The following is a 22000-nucleotide window of genomic DNA, read 5'->3' as shown; positions in this document are numbered from 1 at the left end:
TTGTTTTACTCTTTGTAATTTGATGTATGTGTGTGTGTGTATATATATATATATATATAGGTTTAGGTATGTAGAGGAATTAATGGTTATGTTTCTCGGAGACAGATGAATACGAGTTTATCTTTCAATCAACAGCCAATTCAAGAAATCTAATTTTTATTATATGTGAGGAATATATTAATTAATGGGATTAATATTTTTTATATGAATAATTTTTATTTATTATTATTATTATTTTTTTTTGCTAAAAGGTTACCAAACATGTTTCTTATTTACCATTTATAAAATTCAAGAAATAAATAAATATTACCAAACACTTAACTGATTTTTAAAAACTGCCAAAAAAAAATAGGAACACTAAGAAATAGAAAATAAGAAACACATAAACATGCTAACGACCCCAAATTACAAGAAATTACTAATAAATAAATAAAAATAAAAAATAAAAAACAACCCTGAATACAGCCGCAAGCCATTCATATCATGATTAAAGACGAAGACAAATTGCTTACTCTGGCAACAAGGTTAAACTAAAGTTCATAGTATTCAATGAAGTGTTTGTATGTATGATATCAATTGATTGATCAGCCTTATAATGGAACTGTACAAGACCAATTTCAACAGCACGGAATGAATCTATGGAGGCCCTACATATAGATACGTACCAAAATGAAAGAATTCATGTTACCCTCGTAATCCAATTTAGTTTGCAGTCAGAAATGTGGCAAGACCTATAAAGCATATACAGGAACAGCAAGTTCATTTCTTTCCCAGCAAAGGATGGTTGACTTGATTAAATCTCCATTACAACAGCCACAAAGTTTCTCTATATTCTACGGCTCTACCCCAATTAACAAGGCCTAATGTCGAAACAGTCATAAGAAACAGATTTTGTGCTTTGACTACCAAAGTTTAAATTGTTGCCAATTTCGTTCGGTGAAGTCCAAACAACATTATTCACTCCATGCATCTGTTCTTACCCTAACTCGTTCACCCTTAAAGTGAATGTATTTCCATTTGCACTGGTACTTCTTAAGAAACAGCTTCTGCTTATCTTCTTGACCTATTTTTAGGAAGGCATGGGCAACTCTCCTGACAGTATCTTCATCTGGTTTCACACTCAACTCTTCCATGTCTGCAAAAACCTGACATTTTATAGGGAATAGATTTAGCATCATAATATGCAGTTGTTCCAAAAATTAATGAAAAAAACATCATATAAACTGCAAACAAATGTAATTGCAAAAGGCCATGGAGGTGCAAGCAACAATATTCTTTGCAGTAGTACCTCTATTATCTTATCAGGCATATTATGATGATCATACAAGGAGATCATCGTAGAAAACAATTGCTTCAAGATAGAGCGTGTATGGGTATGCAAAATCATGTTCCATAGTGATTCCGCCTCATCTACCCTTCAATCCTCATCAAAAGCCAGTAGCAGGGTGTCATAGGTTCCCATCGTCGCTCCTTGACCTTTGCTCAACATCCACTTGGCCACCTGAGTAGCACTGAAGATGAGTAACCAGCAAACAAGGAGATTATATGCATTCAATTTAGCTACATTTAGAAATCAAAATTTAAACTGGATGTCATCACCTAACTAGTAGTGATTCCTTCAACCAAACCTTAGAAACTTATATGCGATGACATAGTTCGACAGTAGTATTGTCACTCGAGTGAATTAAGAGATCCTCATGACACAGTAGAATTAACAGCACATCTTAGGATCCTCCAGTTCACCTTTCTATGAAGCTTGGGCTTCCAAAGTTAAGGTAATAACATTGATTTCATGTTTACTTTTCAGTACAGCCTCACAAATTTGCATATGATATTCATATATTGCTGGAACTTGAGGGTGTTTGTATGTCCACATTTTAGGCCAACGCAACGCAAAACATAATCATGTTTCAACCAAAGTAGTAATCTAGGTAGGTATTGATTTAAAATTACTTCCAACAATATATCATATTAGGTTTTAAAAAATGCCATAAACTTGCTTTCCGTAACCAAACAATGCCTCACGTGTTTAGACCATGTCTAAAATCAAGATGCTAAAGATCATGACCCATTGACTTCCCACAAGTCCTGAAAAGATACAAGTGCTTCAAGGATTTGGTGAATGCAACAGGCACAACTTAGTTTATACTGGTTCAGTTAACACAAACACTGATATGTATTGGTGAAGTACAGATTCAAGTGAGCAGATGGACTACTTAAACATCAGAACATGTTCTTGGAAACTATAATTTCAGCACAAATTTAACAGCCTAAATGATACAGAAATAAAATGCTTTATAGAATATGCTTAAGATGGCTTTGCTTTACATAGATGGAAAAAATTAGATCAACCTTAGTTCTAAATTCTAAATCTTGGCAATTCGATTTTGAATAAGTAAACTGAAGCATGGACCCAACTGACTCGAGAAAATCAGGGTTCCGAATGCAATAATATGAGATAGATGGAAATAGATTGCAATTTTTAACATCGGAGGCACCCTACTACTGACAAGATGATACTAAACACCAAAAAGTATAAATAAGCATCAAATTTGCCACTGCACAAGCTCAATAATTTTATGCAAAGTTTGGAAAGCATCATACTTGAATTACTCGTATCCATTGACTCCTGTTCCTTAAGATTCTTAAACCCTTGGCGGCCGCAATCAACGGAAACTCTGTTTCCCAAGCTGTCCATTTATCCAATGCTCCATAAACAGCCTCCTCCTCGTTTGGAAGCCCAGAAACCTGCCAGTTCAAGGTTTACAGACTAGGTAACATAACAATTAAATGCTCTTTTAGTCCAAATATTTGAAATTGCCATTCCTACAACTATGCGATCTCTCATTCAAACCAGTTAACGAATCATCCCAAGAATCAGATAAAAAAACTAAAACAGCAGAAACAGGATTGCAGACAAATTAATAAAAATCATACATACAATTCGAAAAAGATCAAGTGCCTTTTGCCCAGACCCAGCTGACTCTCTTTTCTTCCACAAGTGATGTTCTCTCTTTCCTGCCTTCTTAATCATTTTTCCTGCACTCTCTGCTAAGAAAATCCCAGTGAAGCAATTTTGAAAATCTAGGAAAACAGTTACAGTGACAACAACTGATACATGACATCATTACCAAAACATCAGACGATTAGAAATCATAATGCTACTCATATTCTTAGCGGGAGAAATCACCTACTCTCGACAGCATTGGAATTAGTTAGTGATTGTCTACTTTGATTGTGGTGGGAACACTTGACGAGCGAGATACAAGGTACCTACAAATCAACAGAAAATTTTCAAAACCGAAGAAAAGGGAATTTAAAACCCATTAATTAATTTTATTGTTGCACAATAACATTTTAGGAAAATCAAAAGGAAACAAATACAATTTATCCTCACTTGCCTTCGGCATGAAGACAATAAACCCTGTACCCTTCTGCACTGAAGAAAATCCACAATTAGAAAACCCAAACCCTACCAGAAGGATTATCTACTCTGGCTGTCCTCTAACCGTCGGTATAGAAAGTTCAGATCAGAAACATTTATAGAGCAATATGGCATTTTAGGGCAATGAGAAGATAAGTGACAAGATAAAAATTAACAGTCAACCTGATTTTGTCCATTTGAGGAAAACAAGAAGGAAATTGGATTATTGCTACTTAAAACTATCATTGATTCCAACTTTAACTCCAAATCAACAAGCTATGCTTCAAATAAGCTAATCCAATTTCTTGAAAAAACAATCAAAACCTGATTTTGCCCTGCATAAATAAATATTACCCAGTAACTCACTTAGAATAATGCCCAAATTATTTGTGAAATTCCAAAAAATTCTACGATTACAATATCATAATAGCAATACAAGCAATCAAACAAATTAACCTTCAAAAAAAACAAATTAAGTAGCACTTTCATTTTGGGCAAATTGCAACAGTAAAAGATACATATAAATTATATGAACTAAAAATAAGCAGCACTTTCATTTTTCTTACCAACACAAACCTCAAATTTCAGCCTCAATATTCAAATTTCATGGCAATTCAGTATTTGTGGCGTATAATACATATATAGATATATATATATATGTATGTCTACACAGTTCGATTATCAAAGAAATGAGTGTGCTTACGATAGTCGAAGATAATACGAATGGCCACTGCAAATGGGTATACTCAGATTAGAGAGAGAGAGAGAGAAGAGACACCGGTGAGATAAGAATTTAGCGCCAATTGGGCCCAATTTATCTATGGGTTTGTGTTGGGCAAAAATAAGAAGACAAGCAAGAATTTGGGCTTCTTGTAGACATTCAGAAATGGGCCTTAGGCTTTCGTAGAAATTGGGCTTTATTACAGACAGAAATTCTACAACACAACCTCAAACACCATCTCTACCACCAGTCCACCACATCTTTTGTAACAGTGGTGCCATTACAAGCACTCCCACCACCACAACCACCAGTAACGCCCCCAATTCCTCCACCCACACTACCACTCCTGGTAGCGCTATGTCACCTGCCCTCTGCATCCACCACCACTTTTGGTCCATTGGCACCTGTTAAACTATCACTCGCGTCCTTGACCGTACTAGTATTAGGACTTACCTAGACAAAAATAATTAAGGGTATGCTTAGTTTGTAAATCTAAAAACACATACTTTTTTATAAATTGAATTTTCAAAAATAATTTTTTTACAGATATATGATTCTCAATTCTATTAAAATAAAAAAATTATTTTCTGAATGACAAACCAAACAGACACTAACTCATTCATTTTCTAACCATGCTTTATATTATCATTCACTTTGTCAAACCTAGTTTATATAATTAATTGAGGTTTGGATTTGAGATAAAACAAATTATCCAATTCTCAGTTCTATGAAAACAGAAAATTTGTTTTCTGAGTAACAAACCAAGCAGACGCTAATTCATTCATTTTCTAACCATGCTTTATTATTATCATTCAATTTCTAAAATCTAGTTCATATAATTAATTGAGGTTTGGATTTGAGATAAAACAAATTATCTGATTCTCAATTCTATGAAAACAGAAAAATTATATTCTAAGTAACAAACCAAGCAGACGCTAACTCATTCATTTTCTAACCATGCTTTATTATTATCATTCAATTTCTAAATACTAGTTTATATAATAAATTGAGATTTGGATATGAGATAAAACAAATTATCATAGTTATTCATAAATTTAAATAATTGCAAATCAGATTTGCAATACTAGAATATATGTTTTTTACTTTGCCCAAGTTTCGCAGTTTTCCATTATATATGAAAGAAAATGTTAATCCTTTAACGAAACACATTTAACTGATCATATAAATGTAAAATATAAGGAAGTGAAACACCACTTCATTAATACACACACAAAATTACCTGCGCAAATTTTTCCTTCTTAATTGGCCAGCCATGAGCAAAGATCGATCAAACCTATTTGTGATGTGTGCATGTGACATTTTCTACCATTTTACTTAGAAATTTAAGAATTTTTTGAAATTTTTTTTCTGTTTAATTATTATTTACCATAATAAATATCGTAATTCACTCTTCACATGTGTCAAACAATTATTTAAAAACATTTTATCAGTAATTAAGAAGATTTGAATCAACAGCTTTCAAGATGTGACGTTAAAGCTTAGTATCAAACTATGTATTAGCGTTAAACCTTTTGACACATTAATTATAAGAACCTTTCTAATTTCTCAAACAAAGCTTTGAACAGATCAATAGAGAATATATAAACAATATCCCTTATTCCATTCTTTATGTACGGCTCAAGAACAATTATAACTACACTGTTTTTTCATTCAATTTAAGCAACAGAATATTGAAATTTGACACTTGCCAAGATTGCGTGTATTCGGTGAAGTCAAATAATTAAAGGATGGCACATACATATTCACATACACAAAGTTTGAATATGGATGAGGTTGAAGTCATTATCATCATCTCAATATAATTCCTATTTCTTTCTAATCATCTACTTGAGGGAAAAATTTCAAGAGAGTGACCTTCCAAATTTTTTGTGCAGTCATTTTCTTCAAAAAGCATATAAAACCACTCCAATAAATCCAATTACGTCAAAACCCTTCTCTTATTGGACCATATCTCTCTCTCTCTCTCTATATATATATATATACATACATACATACATGTATACACACATATATGTATTGTTTTACTTGGTTCTAGAACAGTGACTTACACGGTTGATTAAAACACTTGACACGAAAACAAACAGCGGGGGCAACGTGGCATCTAAGCAGGGAATAATTGAGATTCCTTCGTCCGTGTGTGGCGTGTGACGACACGACCTCACACGTGTTGATCTGTCAGTGGTGTATTTTTTATGGAATTATTCGAGTGTGCGGAGAATTAGGTGGACCTCGGGAAGTGGACACACTCAAACGGAGCTAGAGCCGTCGGATGCGTAGAGGTGTATGATCGCTTTGCACCTACGCTCCTATCGAATAATATTTACCTTGCTTGCACCTCTAAGGTTTATTTAGTTCAACCAAAATCCGTTCCGCTTGGCTCTGACGACTTCTGCCAGATGTTTATTTAAAATCTTGCAATATATATATATATATACTGTATATAATAGTCAATATATCATTTAATGTTATGACTTTTGTCTTGACTCTCTAGGCATTTAGAAACCACAAAAGTGCTAAAATACAAAGGTTTTCCTTTTACACTCATTGGTAAACAAATAAAGTTATGAAGAGTGCTAATTGTAATTGCAGAATCCTAATTGCAGTTGCGCGTGTTATTGTCTTTTTACAATCTTTATTAGGATTGATTACTTTAAAATGTATTAATTATTTAGTTTTTATTTTTATGAGATTCTATAAATATTAATTTTTTAGACAAAAATATCTTTTAAAATTATGTAACATTTTTTTTTTCCTTTTTTTTAAATCAATTCATATAAAGATGTGTGCCTGTGTGTGTATATATATATATAATAACTAATATTTTATGAATGAATTATGAAAAAGGAAGAAAAACAAAAAGTAAAAGTTTAAATAAGATAATCCATTCACAAGAAATGGATTATGAGGGAGAAAAAAGAGCTTAAAAAAAAAAAAAAAAAAAAAAAAAAAAAAAAAAGCAGGAAAATAATCCATATATATACAAGATAGATTGTGAGATTTAAAAAAAAAAATACAAAATTAGTTATATATATATATACACACACACATATATATTTCTTTTTACAAGTATCCTTGATAAATGAATTATTTCCTTCTTTTTTTTCTTTTTTCTTTTTAAATCCATTTATACAAGGATAGTTGTAGAAATAAAAACAAAAAGAAACATATATATATATATATATATATGAAAAAACAAAAAGGAAAGAAAAAAAAAAAAGAAAAGAATTTATTCACTCGAGGATAGTTACAAGAAGAAATATATAATCGATCTCAGAATCCATCTTGTATGATTATTTTCTCGCTCTTTTTTTAACCTTTCTTTTTATTCTTTTTGGATTTTTTAGTGGCTCTTTTTTTTCTTTTCTTTTTTCTCCTTCCTTTTATTTATTTATTTTTTTCTCCTTTCTTTTATTTTTTTTCAGAATCGATCCATCTCTTATGAATGGATTATCCTATCTATATATATATATTTTTTTTCTTTTTTAGAATCCATTCACATAACACTAATTATTTTAGTAGAGCACTGCTATTCCACTCAACTTGAAAAAACCGACCTACTTGGTAAATGACGATGGACCAACTTAAAATCAAAATATACCAACCAAGGCAACTTTCCAACACTACTCTCTCTAACTTCCATTGCTTTGAATAACAAAAGCCAGCAAAACAAATGGAAAAACTATCTATTTTCCATTTTAGTATATATATATATATATACATGCACACATCTCCATATAAATTGATTAAAAGAGAAGAAAAGAATAAAAGTTAGATAATTTAAAAGAATATTTTTGTTTAAAAAATTATTATTTATAGAGTTCCATGAAAATAGAAACTCGAATAATTAAAATATTTAAACTAACCTATCCTAATTGCAACTATCCTTTCACAATCGCTTGTAAAACTGCAATTAGCACTCGTCAAAAGTTATATATGATCTTGTATTTGTTTCCAATATTAATTGCTTGTACGCTTTTATCAGTTGTATATATGTTCACCTTAGAAAGGATAATAAACCAGTTTTGTTGTTTAATGCTTTGTTTTGGATGATGAATGTGAATGGATAAACACTTTTGACTTTATCATTAAGAGGTAATTAAATAATGAGTTACCCGAAATATATATATATATTGATCTTCCAATTGCTTTGCATGGATTTGCTTTAGTACATCATACAGCTCTGAAATATATTAACAAGTAAAGCCAGTAAAAAATTGACTAATCAATATAATGCTTAAATTAGGCTCTGTTAAAAAAATAATAATAATAAAATAAAATAAAATTTGTTGTTGTTAAAATTTTTTCTACTAATACAAATATATGCAGGGAAAAAAAAAGAGTAGAAATCTCAATTCAATCAATAATATTCAATTTGATCAACAACGACGTCTGGTTTAGCATAACTCTCTATCAGCATCATTTTCATCATAAATTATACTTCAATTTTATCAACAAAGATGACACCATTACATGTGCATGAGGCCATTTATGTAATGCAATTCAATTCAATCAAAGCGACCATACCTGACCCGGGAATAAATTTCCTAACCACCTTAATTAATTTTCTATGTTAAGCACTTCCACACGCATATCCTATCCTAGTTCTCAAATTTCAATATGTGAGTGCTGGTCATATGAATGTCCACATTAAAGTGAAGATATCAACACCATTACATACTTTATCTTTCACCAATTTTGAATTAGTAGCCAAAACTGAATTTCAAAGCATTTGGTCCAACAGATAAAAACTTGATTGAGCAGGGCTGTATGGTGCACCTTACTCAAAAAAACAAAAAATAAAAATAAAAATAAATTGAACTTCACCAGTGCTATGAATAAGATGCACCGTACACTCGGCTTAATCAAAAAAATTTCGATAGTTAATTGTCTAACAAAAAATAATAATAATTTATGAAAATAATAATAATAATAAAATGCCAAAATGTGAACATTCTTACCTCTCAATTGTTGAATTAGTAGATTTTTCGAAATTGAACATTAAGAGGGCCTGTTTTCGGTGAATCAGTGATACATTGATTGCCTGAGAGGTTTTTTTTTTATTATTATTATTTTTTTTTTATGAATAATGCTATTCAAACTTAATATTGTAATATGAGAATTGTGATGAAGAATTTATATTCTATAAATAAAATGGATAAGATCAAAATTTTAATTTTATCCAAGATAAAAATTCAGCTCATTTTCATTATCCATTTTTTTATTAAGTATTAACTAGTTAAAAATAAAGTAACGGAGTTATTTGCCGTAACTAAAGAACACGACAAATTCAATTATATCCAATATATATATATATATTAGCAATTCAATTATATAATACACATTATACAAGCTACAACAAGAAAAGCCGTGAGCCACAAGAAAATGAGCTGTTTAGGCAGCTTAATTAGTAATTTAGAGAGAGAAAGTGAAAGAAAAGAGAGAGAAGAAACAGGGGACCGCTCTCAACTCCTTTACAGTGACGCTATAAAAAATGTAGTTACTACGATTTAGATTCTCCGCAATCAATCAATCACCACCCTCACAACTCAAACCCAAACCCACCTCTTTCTGTCCCTATAAATGCCTCTACACTTCCCTCTTCTTCCCAATTCCTCAATCTCCAAAACCCACTTTCCAACCTTAAATATTATTCCATGGGAGAAGAATTCCAAGAATCCGAGGTCATTTTCCCGGAAAATACTGCAGCCAACCACGATGACTACCACTTCCCAGCTCATTCAAATTCACCCAATAAACCCAATACCAAGAAGAAGAAGAATAGTTCACTTCCGGTCAATATCAGGCAAAATGTTCCCGGAGATTCGCGTTTTCAGTGCGTGGAATCCGATTCCTTCGACAACGACGGAGAGATGGTGCCCCCTCACGTGATCGTCGGCCGCCGAATTGCCGGTAAAATGGAGTTCTCAGTTTGCACTGGGAATGGGAGGACTCTCAAAGGACGAGACTTGAGCCAAGTCAGAAATTCAATTCTAAGGATGACTGGTTTTCTTGAAACGTGACACTAATTTTTCTCCTCTTTTTTTTTTTCTTTTTCAAGTATTGGATTACACAAAGTAGAAGGAAAGGAAAGGAAAGGAAAAGAAATGGAAGTGAAGGAAATTGTTTTCAGCTGATTTTACAAGTTTGTTTAGTTTTATGTATTCTCCTTGATCATTCTCACTCTTGGCAACAACAGAACAACAATGTCAAAATTAACATTGAAATCAAATTTTTTGTGGGATTTTTCTTTTTTTTTTTTTTTTTCCCACTTGTTTGTAAATTTGTACTACTATTGCAAGCTTGTGGAGCAATTCAAATAATAGGAGCTGGGATTTCAAGCCCTATACGTTATGTTTGAGCTGTATTTCAACTGTGCCATTGCACACTGTTTCTGAAGGTTTTGTCTACACTTGGACAAAGCCCAACATGAACAGCTGGTCAGAGACAGAGACAGAGACAGAGAGATGAGAAGACAATACTGCCCTTGTTTGGATGGAACTTTCTGGGAGTAGTGTGAAGGGCAATTTTGACTTATTACTCTCCAATATTTCTGGTTGCAACTTATTATTGATCCTGATATTTGGGAACCATAGCAAGCTAATTAAGGTTCAAAATGTTTGCAACTTCACTAATGAGTGAATTGTTGCTTCACCTAATTTGTGATTGATATTATCTATTTTGAAGAAGTAGCAAGTGCTAACGAGAGTGGCACTATCTTATCCTTGGTCATGTCTATTTCATCAATTGTACATATGCAAGCCATGTTATCTCCTTATCACAACTTTTGATTTAAATAGTTTACAACATATCACGTTAGATGATTAATTTTATTTTGATTAAAATGAGAAAATTCAATTCATGTTGTGATCTATTAAATTGTGTCATTAAATTTTAGGAAAATGAAAAAGTAATGAAGATCATTTTAATCTATTAGACCATATTCAATGCTAAAAGTTATTTTTACATATCAAATCTATATTTTGACATGTGCTACAGTGTCAAAATACTAAATTTTATCAATTTTGTTGCAATGGTACATTTCATGTAAAATGTTATTTTTTGACACAAGCACGATTCTTTTTCAACAACTATTCTCACCATTCATATTTGCATCAGTAATATTAATATTAGGCACATTCCAAATCAAGTTGTAGACATTAGAAGAAAACTAAAATTAAACCTAATTAAAAAGAACAAAAATGTAAAATATTTGGTCAAAAAAGGACCAAAAAAAAAAAAAAACAAAAAAAAAAAAAAAAAAACAAAAACAAATACAAAAGAAAAAAAAAAAAAAAGAGGCCCATGACCCATATAATTAACTATATAATTTATAGGCCCATGACCCAGGAAAAAATATAGTATATATTCAGGGCAAATCATTTCAGCCTCCCCAATTTCCTCCATCTCTATTCTCGTTCTTACTAAAATTGCCCCCTCTCAACCATATCATTTCAGATTGTTCAAAAAATCAAAACTCATATCTTTCAGTTTCCATCGCCCGCTATTCCAGTTTGGGTTCGCCCTTCGCAAGCTTCAGCCGCTGTTTCTCAACTCTCAAACTTGCCCCCCTCTCTCTCTCTTTGCAACTGCTAACTTGTATGTATGGGCTTTGTTTTAAATTTTTTTTTTTTCTCGTAATTCTGTTTTTATGATCAAGGTCTGTAATTCTATTTTTTTTTTTTTTTTTTTTTTTTTTTTTTTTTTTTTTTGTAATCAAGGTCTGTAATTCTTGTTTTGCAAACTAAATCCTATTTGGTGAAATATTTAATGATCTTTTATATATATATATATATATATAGCTATTTGAGAGAGTATATATATATAGCTATTTCACATATATATATATATCTGAAACCTTCTCTCTCTCTCAATTAGCTAATGCAATTTCTTGTGTTACAATTTGTATCAATTTTGACAAAGTTAAAATTTTGACTGACAATATAATTTTGTATTGGAAAGCTTCATTTTAAACCCACTTACTATATTTTAAAAATAACATGCAATATAGCATACCCATCGTATGGTAGCTAGTAGAGTATAAAATGAATCGAATAAAATTAAATTAAAGAAATGAGGTATTTCTTTAACAAAATAGCCTTACACTAACATTCTCTAGTTTTCACATAAGTCTAGGAAATAGTGCATTCATTCGTGGACCAAATGTCGCACTTTCAAATCTTGTAAAGGTTTCAATTTTCCAGCATGACATCAACCCAACTGTCACGGAAGTCATTCACACAAGTCAACTGAAATACTTTCGAATTTTGACAAGTGGAGAGCGGCGACCCATACTAAATTATCTTTATAATTGTATTTTATATCAAGAAAGGGCAAAATTGTCAATAAAACCCTTATATTACATTGTATTTTATATAAAAGGACGGGTAAAATTATTTTATTAAATTTGAATATTTGACGTTGTGCTCAATAATCTTCAATTTTTATATTCATTGATCATTATTTATTTATTTTTTATTTTTCCTTCTTTGGGGAGCACAGTCAAAGAATAAAAAAAAAAATTGAAGATTAAGATAATTTTTTTAAATAATATAATAAATATAAAATTTTAATTTTTTGTGACTCAATTGTTTCAAATTATTTGATCTTTTAACTATATGTTTTCCCATATTATCATGGATGTGGAATGAGAAAAAATAAGAAAATAAATTTACTTTACTTTTTTTAAAATTTAAAACACAAAATATATAGTAGGTATTTTAAAAAATTAAGTGAGAAAATATCAAAGTGTGTGTGAGAGAATTACCAATATAGTGATAAAAGAAAAATTGTGGATATCATTGGTAACATAAGTCAAGGTTATATCAGTACTCCAAAATTTAATAATTTAATTAACATTTTTTCTAGTCTTATGTGGATAAAATTTTAACAAAAGAAATAAAAGATGCTGCTTCAGCTTCAGCCACAAATTTTGGATCTGTCTTTCTATTCGTCATCAGACTGATTCCTCCTATAGATTTAATTGGACTCTACCGACAATATAATATTTTATTAAATAACTATATAAATAGTTAACGTATAGTCGTATATTATTATTCATAGGATATATAACATTAGTCATTGACTTTGATCATCTGTGTGAACCAAGAAACTGATTGACACCTAAGCCATGTGTGGAACAGATGATCAAATATACAGTAATAATATGTTGGCAATGCCACGTGCTCAATGATGAGCAGCTCATCTTTAGTTGTGAACCAAAATGTTGGTAAAATTGTTTGGGAACCAAAATGACGTGGACCATATCAAAGCCACGAATTCTTCAATGCCGTCAGCTTAATTCGGATTATTTTAGTAAGATACATATGATATGTAACCGTAAATTATACTATAATTATATAGACATTACGTATTACATGTTGCTTACGTTCTTAAAGTAATAATATTTAGTTATTGCAAGAACAACGTGTAAAATGAAGAAGCAATTACTATCTCTGTTCACACCAATAGGTTTCTAACAAGTTTATTGCTTTAAATAATTTTAAAAGCCTATCCATAAATAATATTCGAATATAATAAGATTCTCTCCCACTGTTATTTTTTTTTAAAAAAAATTTATATACATTAAAGTAATTATGGTGCTGGCAAAACAATAATAATAATAATATTATTATTACTTTTAGTATTTTTGAGCGGTTGTTGAGATAGAAAAGGTCTATTTGACTAATGTTTTTGTTTCGCGTTTTTTTTTTTTTTTTTTTTTTTTTTGGCTTCTTTTAGTGTACCATCATTGTATCGATACAAAAGCACAAAACATGTTTGATAATATTTATTATCATTTGAATATTACTGAAGTACTTTCAAAATTGAAAGTATAAAAATGATTGTTTATGTTTGCTTTCACATTGTAACAAAGTACGGTTCAAAAAATAAAATTTTCGTAAATGACATTTTTAACTAGTCATTTAATTTTTTTAAACTTGCAACATTTTTTACCAAATATGCTTTTATATTTTTGTTTATAAAAATCTTGTAGAACATTACCAAACTAGTTTCAAAATAGTATTAAACACACTTTGAAACAGAAAACATTACTTTTACTTTGAGTTAAAGCAAAAACAGGCTCAAAGTGATTCCTATAAAGATAAAAGTATTTGGTGGGGCTTTTTATTGCCTGGAACTTCCCAAATGGATGAAACAACAAATAAAAAATTACATATTAAATAAATTAAACTTAAAAAAATTATATGACAAGATCAAAGATGTCAAACCCAAGAATTTTTAGTACTACTTGTGATGACAAAATCAAATCCCAAACACATAAAAATATGGGCGAATAGTAAAAAACCTCTCTCAATTTTCACCCGTTTGTAAAAAATCCCCCTTATAAATATTTTTAGTAAAAAGTTCCCCTTTAATTATTCTAAGAGAGTGACTTTAAATGTCCGTTAAGTAAACATACATTATTACCAAATTACTCACGCTTTCTTAATTTTTTTTGGTGACTGCCTCAATCTTTACAAAAGTTATAAAATCAACTCGCTTATTTATACCAAGCGAATCAACAAAAATTGGCATTGAATACGTTCATTTACACTAAGTGAATCATCCACTGACTCTCCGTATCATTCGTCTTTCTCACACAATTCACTCACTCGCATTAATAGATATACGAAGATCATGCAAGTTTGGACTGAAATTCGAAGATTTACAGTTTGGGGTTTTAAACCCTATTTATCATGTGTCACGATGTTTACGGGTGTCTCCGTTAAAGGGAGCAAACTTGAGGGGGTGTTATTGTTCAAAAAAGGGCTAACTTTCATCTAACTGTCAATAAGATAAACCTCAGGAGATTTGACTGTAATTAACCCTAAAATATAACACACATATCTATTTTAGATTTGCTTCTTTTGACCTATAATCAAAGACAAAAGTTCTCACATCTACTTTGTTCCTATATTTAATGGGTAGATGATCCAAACTAAGATGCTGAAATTTTGACTCATACAAAATGTGTATGTCAAGTACCCCATTCAATCAATCCATACCTAATTGTAATGTTGTGGCCTAAAAATGTAACGGAAAGAAATTCGTATGGCATTGTTTTTAAAGAAGTTATTTTATGAGATATAGTATGATCATTTTGATTAAAGTTGTTTGTGTGTGTGTGTGTGTGTGTGAGAGAGAGAGAGAGAGAGAGAGAGAGACAGATTGGTGGCCAAATTAAGAAAAATATCTTATAAATTTTGTAGTGACTTTTTCCTCTAAAAATTGATGTGTGATGTAGATTCGGAAACGACAAACGTATAATTTTCATTCTTTCCATTTCCTTGCTTTTTTGCCAACAACAACACCAACCAAAAAAAAAAACAAAGCGGGGGTTGAAGATTATAGACAAGAAGGGCTTCTGAGAAGTCATAGCATCTTGCCGAAGTGCTGTTTGAGTCCCGCAAGAACAAGTCAGTTGATTAAGTGCTTCTCGTAGGGTTGATGTTGCAATCATCAAAATGGATTTACAAAAATATCATTTAATTATTGTAACGAAATCAGTGGCATGAGTCGGTATGACAGCGACCTAAAACAGAGAGGTGTTAGGGGTCATATATAACAATTTCATCACTATATATATATATATGTGTGTGTGTATATATGTTAAAAAAAATTTATTATATAATACATACACACATGTAAGTATTTTTGAAGTAGATCAGGTTACCAAAGCCGTGTAATCCAGTTTTTCTACTTCTCAAAATGAACGCAAAGTGGATGTGTAAGTGGGGATTATTATTATTATTATTTTTATTTATTTATTTTGTTTTTTTGTAGATTGCATCATCATACCGTGCTTAACAAAATTGGCTGCATAGGATTAGAATTCTTAAATTGAAATTAATGGAATTAGAAAAAAATTGTAGTTTAGTTTTTGAGTTTTCCTAATTTAAATTCCAAAACTCCATTTCCATATACGCGAAACATAGCCTAAATTTAATTTCAACACATTATATTAAGTTTGAAGTAATGTGATGAAATTAGAAATAATTGTATTGGAAATTGAAACTTTTTTGAACACCATTATATTTAGTTTCAAAATTATTAACTCAATGAATTAAGACCAAATTTTGTAATTACCATATTGAATTTATGTGACGGGTGATGGGTTCCATCATAAGACGTCATAATGACATCACACGATGGGGCTGCCACCTCAACCTACATAATTTGAATTTGATAACTACCTTTTATTTAATTTAAATTTGAAATAATATTTTGAAGAACAGACTTAATTAAATCATACAATACACTTGTAGCAAAGAACCCGGTAGAGCGAAGAATTCAAACGGCGATAATGTTATAGTAACAACTATTGGAACCAAACATGAAAAATGAAAAGCTATAGCAATAACTCCGAGGATTAGTTGTTTAGAGAAAATTTAAGCATGAAATGGTGTTGCCTGCTAGTACAAGTTTTCCGCACATCTCTTACATTATCATCTGTTTCCGACTTTTTCGTGTTATAGATCCAAAATATGGAAAACAAATATTTTGATCTTTGAAATGTTATATGCATATTATCAAGTTTTTAAGTCTTTCAATTTCTAATTTATTTCTTCATGTTTTTAATTTTATTGCTAGGCTTCGTTAATACTTTTCTTTCGTATTTTGGGTTTGAGCTTGGTGGGTCATTGTCCTGGTTTGTTAAGTTTTTTTGAGGATATATTATTTGACGCCAGCTTGGAACTTCAAGCTTCTCTCTTTAAGCTGCCAAACATATTTTAATATAAGCCTTAATAAGAAAAGCACAAACTTAGGACATTTGTTTTTATTTTTTGAAACCTTACCTTATGTAGCTCATTAACTCCAAAAGATTGACAATCCTTTGGGAGTCTCTTCTTAATGCCTGATATATTCATTCTTGAATAATGATAGGGAGATCGAAGAATTAACCCCAACATGCACCGGATCTGACGCATTTTTGTCCACCTCATCTATTTAAATAGTTTTCAAAAATAATTGTTTATACCTCATCTATTTAAATAGTTTCCAAAAATAATTGTTTAACACATGATAAGAATGGCCAATCACATGTTAATTCGGGAATTTCTTTTCGGTTCCCCTGTCATTACTCTTCATTCTTTAGTTTACTTTTTTCCTTCAACTCCGAAGGTAGATCCTAAAGACATGTCACAAATCATAAGCTCACACACATCTGGAAATTGATAATTCATTAACGGAACGAAAAAACCATACCTGAATCAGGAGCATCGTTGTTGGAAATCCTAATGCAGTAAAAACCAAAACACTTTCGGCTCCAAAAGCATGAATTTGCTCTCGTGCAGATGTAATAAAGACTATAACATCAGCTGCATTTCCCACCCCCATGTAGGACAGCAAATCTCCATGTGGAGCAATTAAGAACTGAAAAAAAAAAACATTTATATTAGAAGATAGATAAAGTGGAAGAAAACAACTCAGGAAAAGAAGAAATAGATTGTACTTCTGAGAAGCAAGTACAGGAACCTCATTCTCCTTCTGGGGCGTACTGTGTACTTCTGAGAAGCAAGTACAGGAACCTCATTAGCAGCTCCTTCTGGGGATATATATGCTGACATGTTTGCTTTAAAAGAACTTACGTCAGCTGACTGAGAAAGTCCAAAAACGAAGATTACTATGGGGCTTAAACTGGTTTTGTCTCAATGTCCCGCAATCCCTCTTTTTCCCTTGGTCATGGTAAAATCTATCACAATTTTTTAAAAGTTTTAAATTCGAAATTTGACCAAATCAAATATTGTAATTAACAAACAGATTAGTGGTAAAAGAGCACTAAACAAATCAAGGAATTAAAGTATAAATAATCAACTAGCTGAACAATTTTGAATAGAAAAACAGAAATATTAGGAGAAATGATGCTAAAAAAATCATCAAATAAAAAGTACCAATGTGAATAATGAATTCAAAGCCAAACCACGGTAACCACCAGAATATACTTGTGTAACGAAGGGTTAATCAATCAATTACTGACTCAAAGCAGAAAACAATCAAAAGACACTCGCTAAAATTGGAAAGCATAACTCAAAATATCTCGAGTCTCAAAGAACATGCCTAAGATTTAGAAATTACTCATATTTTAAAGTATATTAACGATCAACAAAATATCAAAGACAGAATCAGCTTAGGGCAATAAAACTCTATAACAAAACAACGAATTTATCATCAACACTTTTCAACTTAACAAAATAACAACTATTGATGGTAAAATCATAAATTCACACTCAGCTCTTAATGTCGTCTGACTAAAATTCCTGACTGGTTCTTCATTGTTAGTATAGATTCAGTATTATACTTTACATATTTAATTAGATGAGAACATTCCATCATGTTTGCTGCTCATTAAGTATAATAGATTTGGACAGGCTAATCATAAGATCGTAGGATATATACATATACATATACACACATGAACTTAGAACAACATATAGACACAGAGAGATATATATGGTATATACATACCTATATATATATATATGTATATATATATACATGAAATTAGAACAAAATATAGACCAAGAGTAAAAGTTGAAGAGGGCAGACCTTTGGTGACTAGTTGCTGCCACTAGCGAGAGAGAAATTTAGTGCAAATTTTTTAGTACTTCATGAAGAGCATTAGACTAAGGAAGACACAGCTGATTTCAAAATTTGAACAACTGATATATTTACACAGATAGAACTCTGTGGATCAAAGTATAAAATAAAACAAAGTTTTCAAATAAAATTTTGTAAAATTAGAGAAAAATAACAGGTAGGAGACAGATTACTAATAGGCAATTTCTAAGATAAAAAACAAAAGGTTACGGATGTATTAGAAATATAAATTAGAAATCACATATTGTGCAAGATCTATAAAATTTTATTTCAAAATAATAATAAAAAATGAATAAAAATATACATATAAGTAATCGTTGGCTATATAACCAGGACTCTACACCTACGTCAAATTCAAAAGGCGTTATAAAATAAAAGTATTAAACATAGATATTAGTGTGTTCTCAACTTAATTTCCTGAGAATCGGCACAACAAAATGAGATCAACTGGCCGATCAGTACACCAACAATTACTGAAATGTGACAAAAGCAAATCATGTAACAGAGTTTTGATATAAATTTTTGAAGTTACGTAGCAAATAATATATAAACCTAATTTTGCGAATTCTATATACCTAATTTTGAAGAAATTCAACGAACTTTACTTAAATTCTCTAAGATCGATTATGAATCTATATACCTAATTTTGCGAAGAAAAAATTATCGAACTGGATTTGAAGTGCAAGAGTTTCCAAATTTGATGAAAATTTGAACGGACATCGAAATTAAAATGATAAGAAGAAGAAGATTGTTTCGTGTATGTGTATTATAACCTAACTTTTCAAAAACTGTCGAACTGAATTTTCCAAAAGTTTCTAAAAATTCGAATGAACTTCCAAAACTAAAATGAAAAGAACAGACATACAGATTTCAAATTCGAACGAACCTCCAAAATTAAAATGAAAAGAACAGACTCACGGAGAACTTTGCAAACTTGTGGGTAATATATGAGAAATGGTCGATCATATACCCTTAACTAAAAAAATGGTTGATCATATATACGTGGTACAAATTTCAAATAGAAATTAAAAACAGCGGGTATGAGGAGAGTCACGCGTTTTGTCTTGGCAGACAAAAAAAAAAGTGGGGCGACTCGGTTAGATCGGGGGCGACTCGGTTAACTGTCAAGCCGGTTTGGACCGGACGACTATTTTTGGTTCCAGACAACCACCTACCTAGAGTAGAGGTTTCTGGAGTTTTTCTTTTCTTTTCCTTTTTTTTCCTTTTTTTTCTATTTATTTATTTAATTTTTTCATCCCAATGCTCTTGGAAAAATAACCCTTTGCCTTTGAAATTGGAAAAAAAAAAACACTAAGTTACAGGTCTTGTTGGTATGAACAAGGGTTTTTTTTTGTAGGTGTGGACTTAGGTTAGCCTCATTTGTGCAATTCGAGTCGTCTCCAAAGAAATTACATTTATAATGAAATTGAGATGATGGGATTGGGATTGAGTCTAGATGAGTCGAATTTTATTTTGTCCAAAATTTGGACAAAAGTTCTACTAATCCGAAATGCATACAAATTTATAATTTTTATATTCTTGTAACTACGAATTATTCATATATATAAGATTAAGGTTGAAATTTGATGGTTTTTTATGCTTATTGGTGATTATTAATCTAACTAGTAACATTATTTTAAATTTTGAAACAAAATTATAATAATTGATATTAAGTTAAAGCTACAAACAAAATAAAAATATTTTTTTAGTGGATAAGAATTTGATTTTGGTGCCCTCACAAAGTTTATAGGTCTGAGATTTAACGGTACATGCAATTGCTCCCCTTTAAGTACAAACATATTACCCCTAGTCCTAATTCGAATTACAAATCATTATTCTTTTAAATTATAATATAAAAAAATATTACTATTTTTTTTTTTTTTTTTTCCAAATGCAAGAAAAGATACATTGATATAAAACTGGGTACATCAACACAAATAGTGAGCGGAAGTCAAAGCAACAAGAGTCCCAGGAAAATCTGTGTCAAAAACTTGATTGAACTTTTTATTAATAGCTAGAATTCTGACTTCATGAGTAGCTGAATTTGCCCCCCTAAAGATTAATTGTAACGGAATTCACATTTAACTAAATTTCCTCTAATTTTAAATTTAAATTACTGATTGGGTGCTCTGAAACATAACATTAATGAATTTCATTTAACTGAGCTTACTATTCCAATTTTGAAGAAATAAAACCTTTGGAAAAAAAAAAATAATAAATAAACTATTTTAAAGCCAAATTTTGTCTTGAGTTAATTTGGTTAGACTATAGGGAAGTCTAACCAAATTAACTCAAGACAAGATTTGGCGTGATAAGTTACTTTCATTAAAGAGCGCTCAAGAGGGGAGCATATCCAGAACAACTTCACAAAGGCCCAACAAAACTTATTTTGGCTAAATTTAATGTAATTTGTCACCACTAAAATATAAATATGAGTGGATGTTGAGAAGATAGAAGAAGAGGATAAAGAAATAAAGAAAATGCGAGGAGTGAACATAATTTTTTTAGAATGAATGAGAAAAAGCAATTAATAATTATTGTCACATCCGCAATGTACAAGATAGAGCATCTAATCAAACAAGTATGATAGTATCTCAAAAAAACATACCTATTTTTTCCCCTACTCCACCCATTCCCATCAACTCTCTTCTTTCATAAAAGCAACCTATATTGTCATGACAAAAGAGAGAAAATTTTAAAAGTTATATATATATATAAATACAAACATATATATATATGTGTGTGTGTGTGTGTGTGTGTGTGTGTGTGTGATATAGAAACATAAACAACAAGAAATCAGAAGAGGGGAGTAGGAGTTTGATACCTGATGACTGAGGAGGCGTGTTTCGAGCCCGATCGGTGGGTTCGATTTTCCGATTAGTGTTGCCGCTGCTAGTCGGGTGTACGGGGAAGTGGTGGTTTTTGCGGATGGGGGTAGTGAGTGAGTGAGTGAGAGAACAGATAATGAATGTAGTGAGTTGTCGATGAGATTAAAAGGGGAATGGGCTTGGGGATAAGAAATGGACTTGGGATAGAGGTTTACACACTGATGGACTGTAAATACATATGGGCTTGGGGCTAGAAACTGTTATGTTAGGAAGGATTCGTGATTCGATTTGGGACCACTGTAAATACATATGGGCTTGGTTTACACACCGATGGATTGTAAATACATAAAATTTATTTTTAGGCTTATTTTGGAATATTAATATCCTTTTCAGATTAGGTTTCCTTAT

General features: G+C 31.0%; 1 protein-coding gene, 1 long non-coding RNA gene and 1 pseudogene across 4 annotated transcripts; 1 reads left to right on the top strand and 2 right to left on the bottom strand.

The window, feature by feature from the left end:
- Window positions 1–662: 662 nt before the first annotated feature.
- LOC132314554 (pentatricopeptide repeat-containing protein At4g18975, chloroplastic-like) lies at window positions 663–3984 on the bottom strand (annotated as a pseudogene).
- A 5836-nt stretch (window positions 3985–9820) lies between these two features.
- LOC132280965 (protein S40-1-like) lies at window positions 9821–10186 on the top strand. The gene has a single exon (XM_059782714.1). It carries the CDS (start codon window positions 9821–9823, stop codon window positions 10184–10186), a length of 366 nt encoding a protein of 121 aa, XP_059638697.1.
- Window positions 10187–15705: 5519 nt separating this feature from the next.
- LOC132314541 (uncharacterized) lies at window positions 15706–21749 on the bottom strand. 3 transcript variants are annotated; one of them, XR_009483497.1, is made up of 6 exons: window positions 21589–21748; window positions 21373–21429; window positions 17643–17859; window positions 17373–17540; window positions 17146–17295; window positions 15706–17105 (listed from the first exon to the last, which is right to left on the bottom strand). It is a non-coding gene; the product is annotated as an uncharacterized LOC132314541 (long non-coding RNA). The 3 variants fall into 3 exon arrangements; XR_009483496.1 differs by having other exon boundaries at window positions 17146–17540; window positions 17620–17859; window positions 21589–21749; XR_009483495.1 differs by having other exon boundaries at window positions 17146–17540.
- Window positions 21750–22000: the final 251 nt, after the last annotated feature.

The sequence above is a fragment of the Cornus florida genome, unplaced genomic scaffold (genome assembly GCF_030987335.1).
Source record: "Cornus florida cultivar Cherokee Brave unplaced genomic scaffold, ASM3098733v1 CherokeeBrave_3.0.0_Hap2_Chr01, whole genome shotgun sequence".
Classification (NCBI taxonomy): Eukaryota; Viridiplantae; Streptophyta; class Magnoliopsida; order Cornales; family Cornaceae; genus Cornus; species Cornus florida.
Note: the sequence above shows the minus strand (reverse complement) of the source record. Positions and strands in the feature narration are given on the sequence as shown.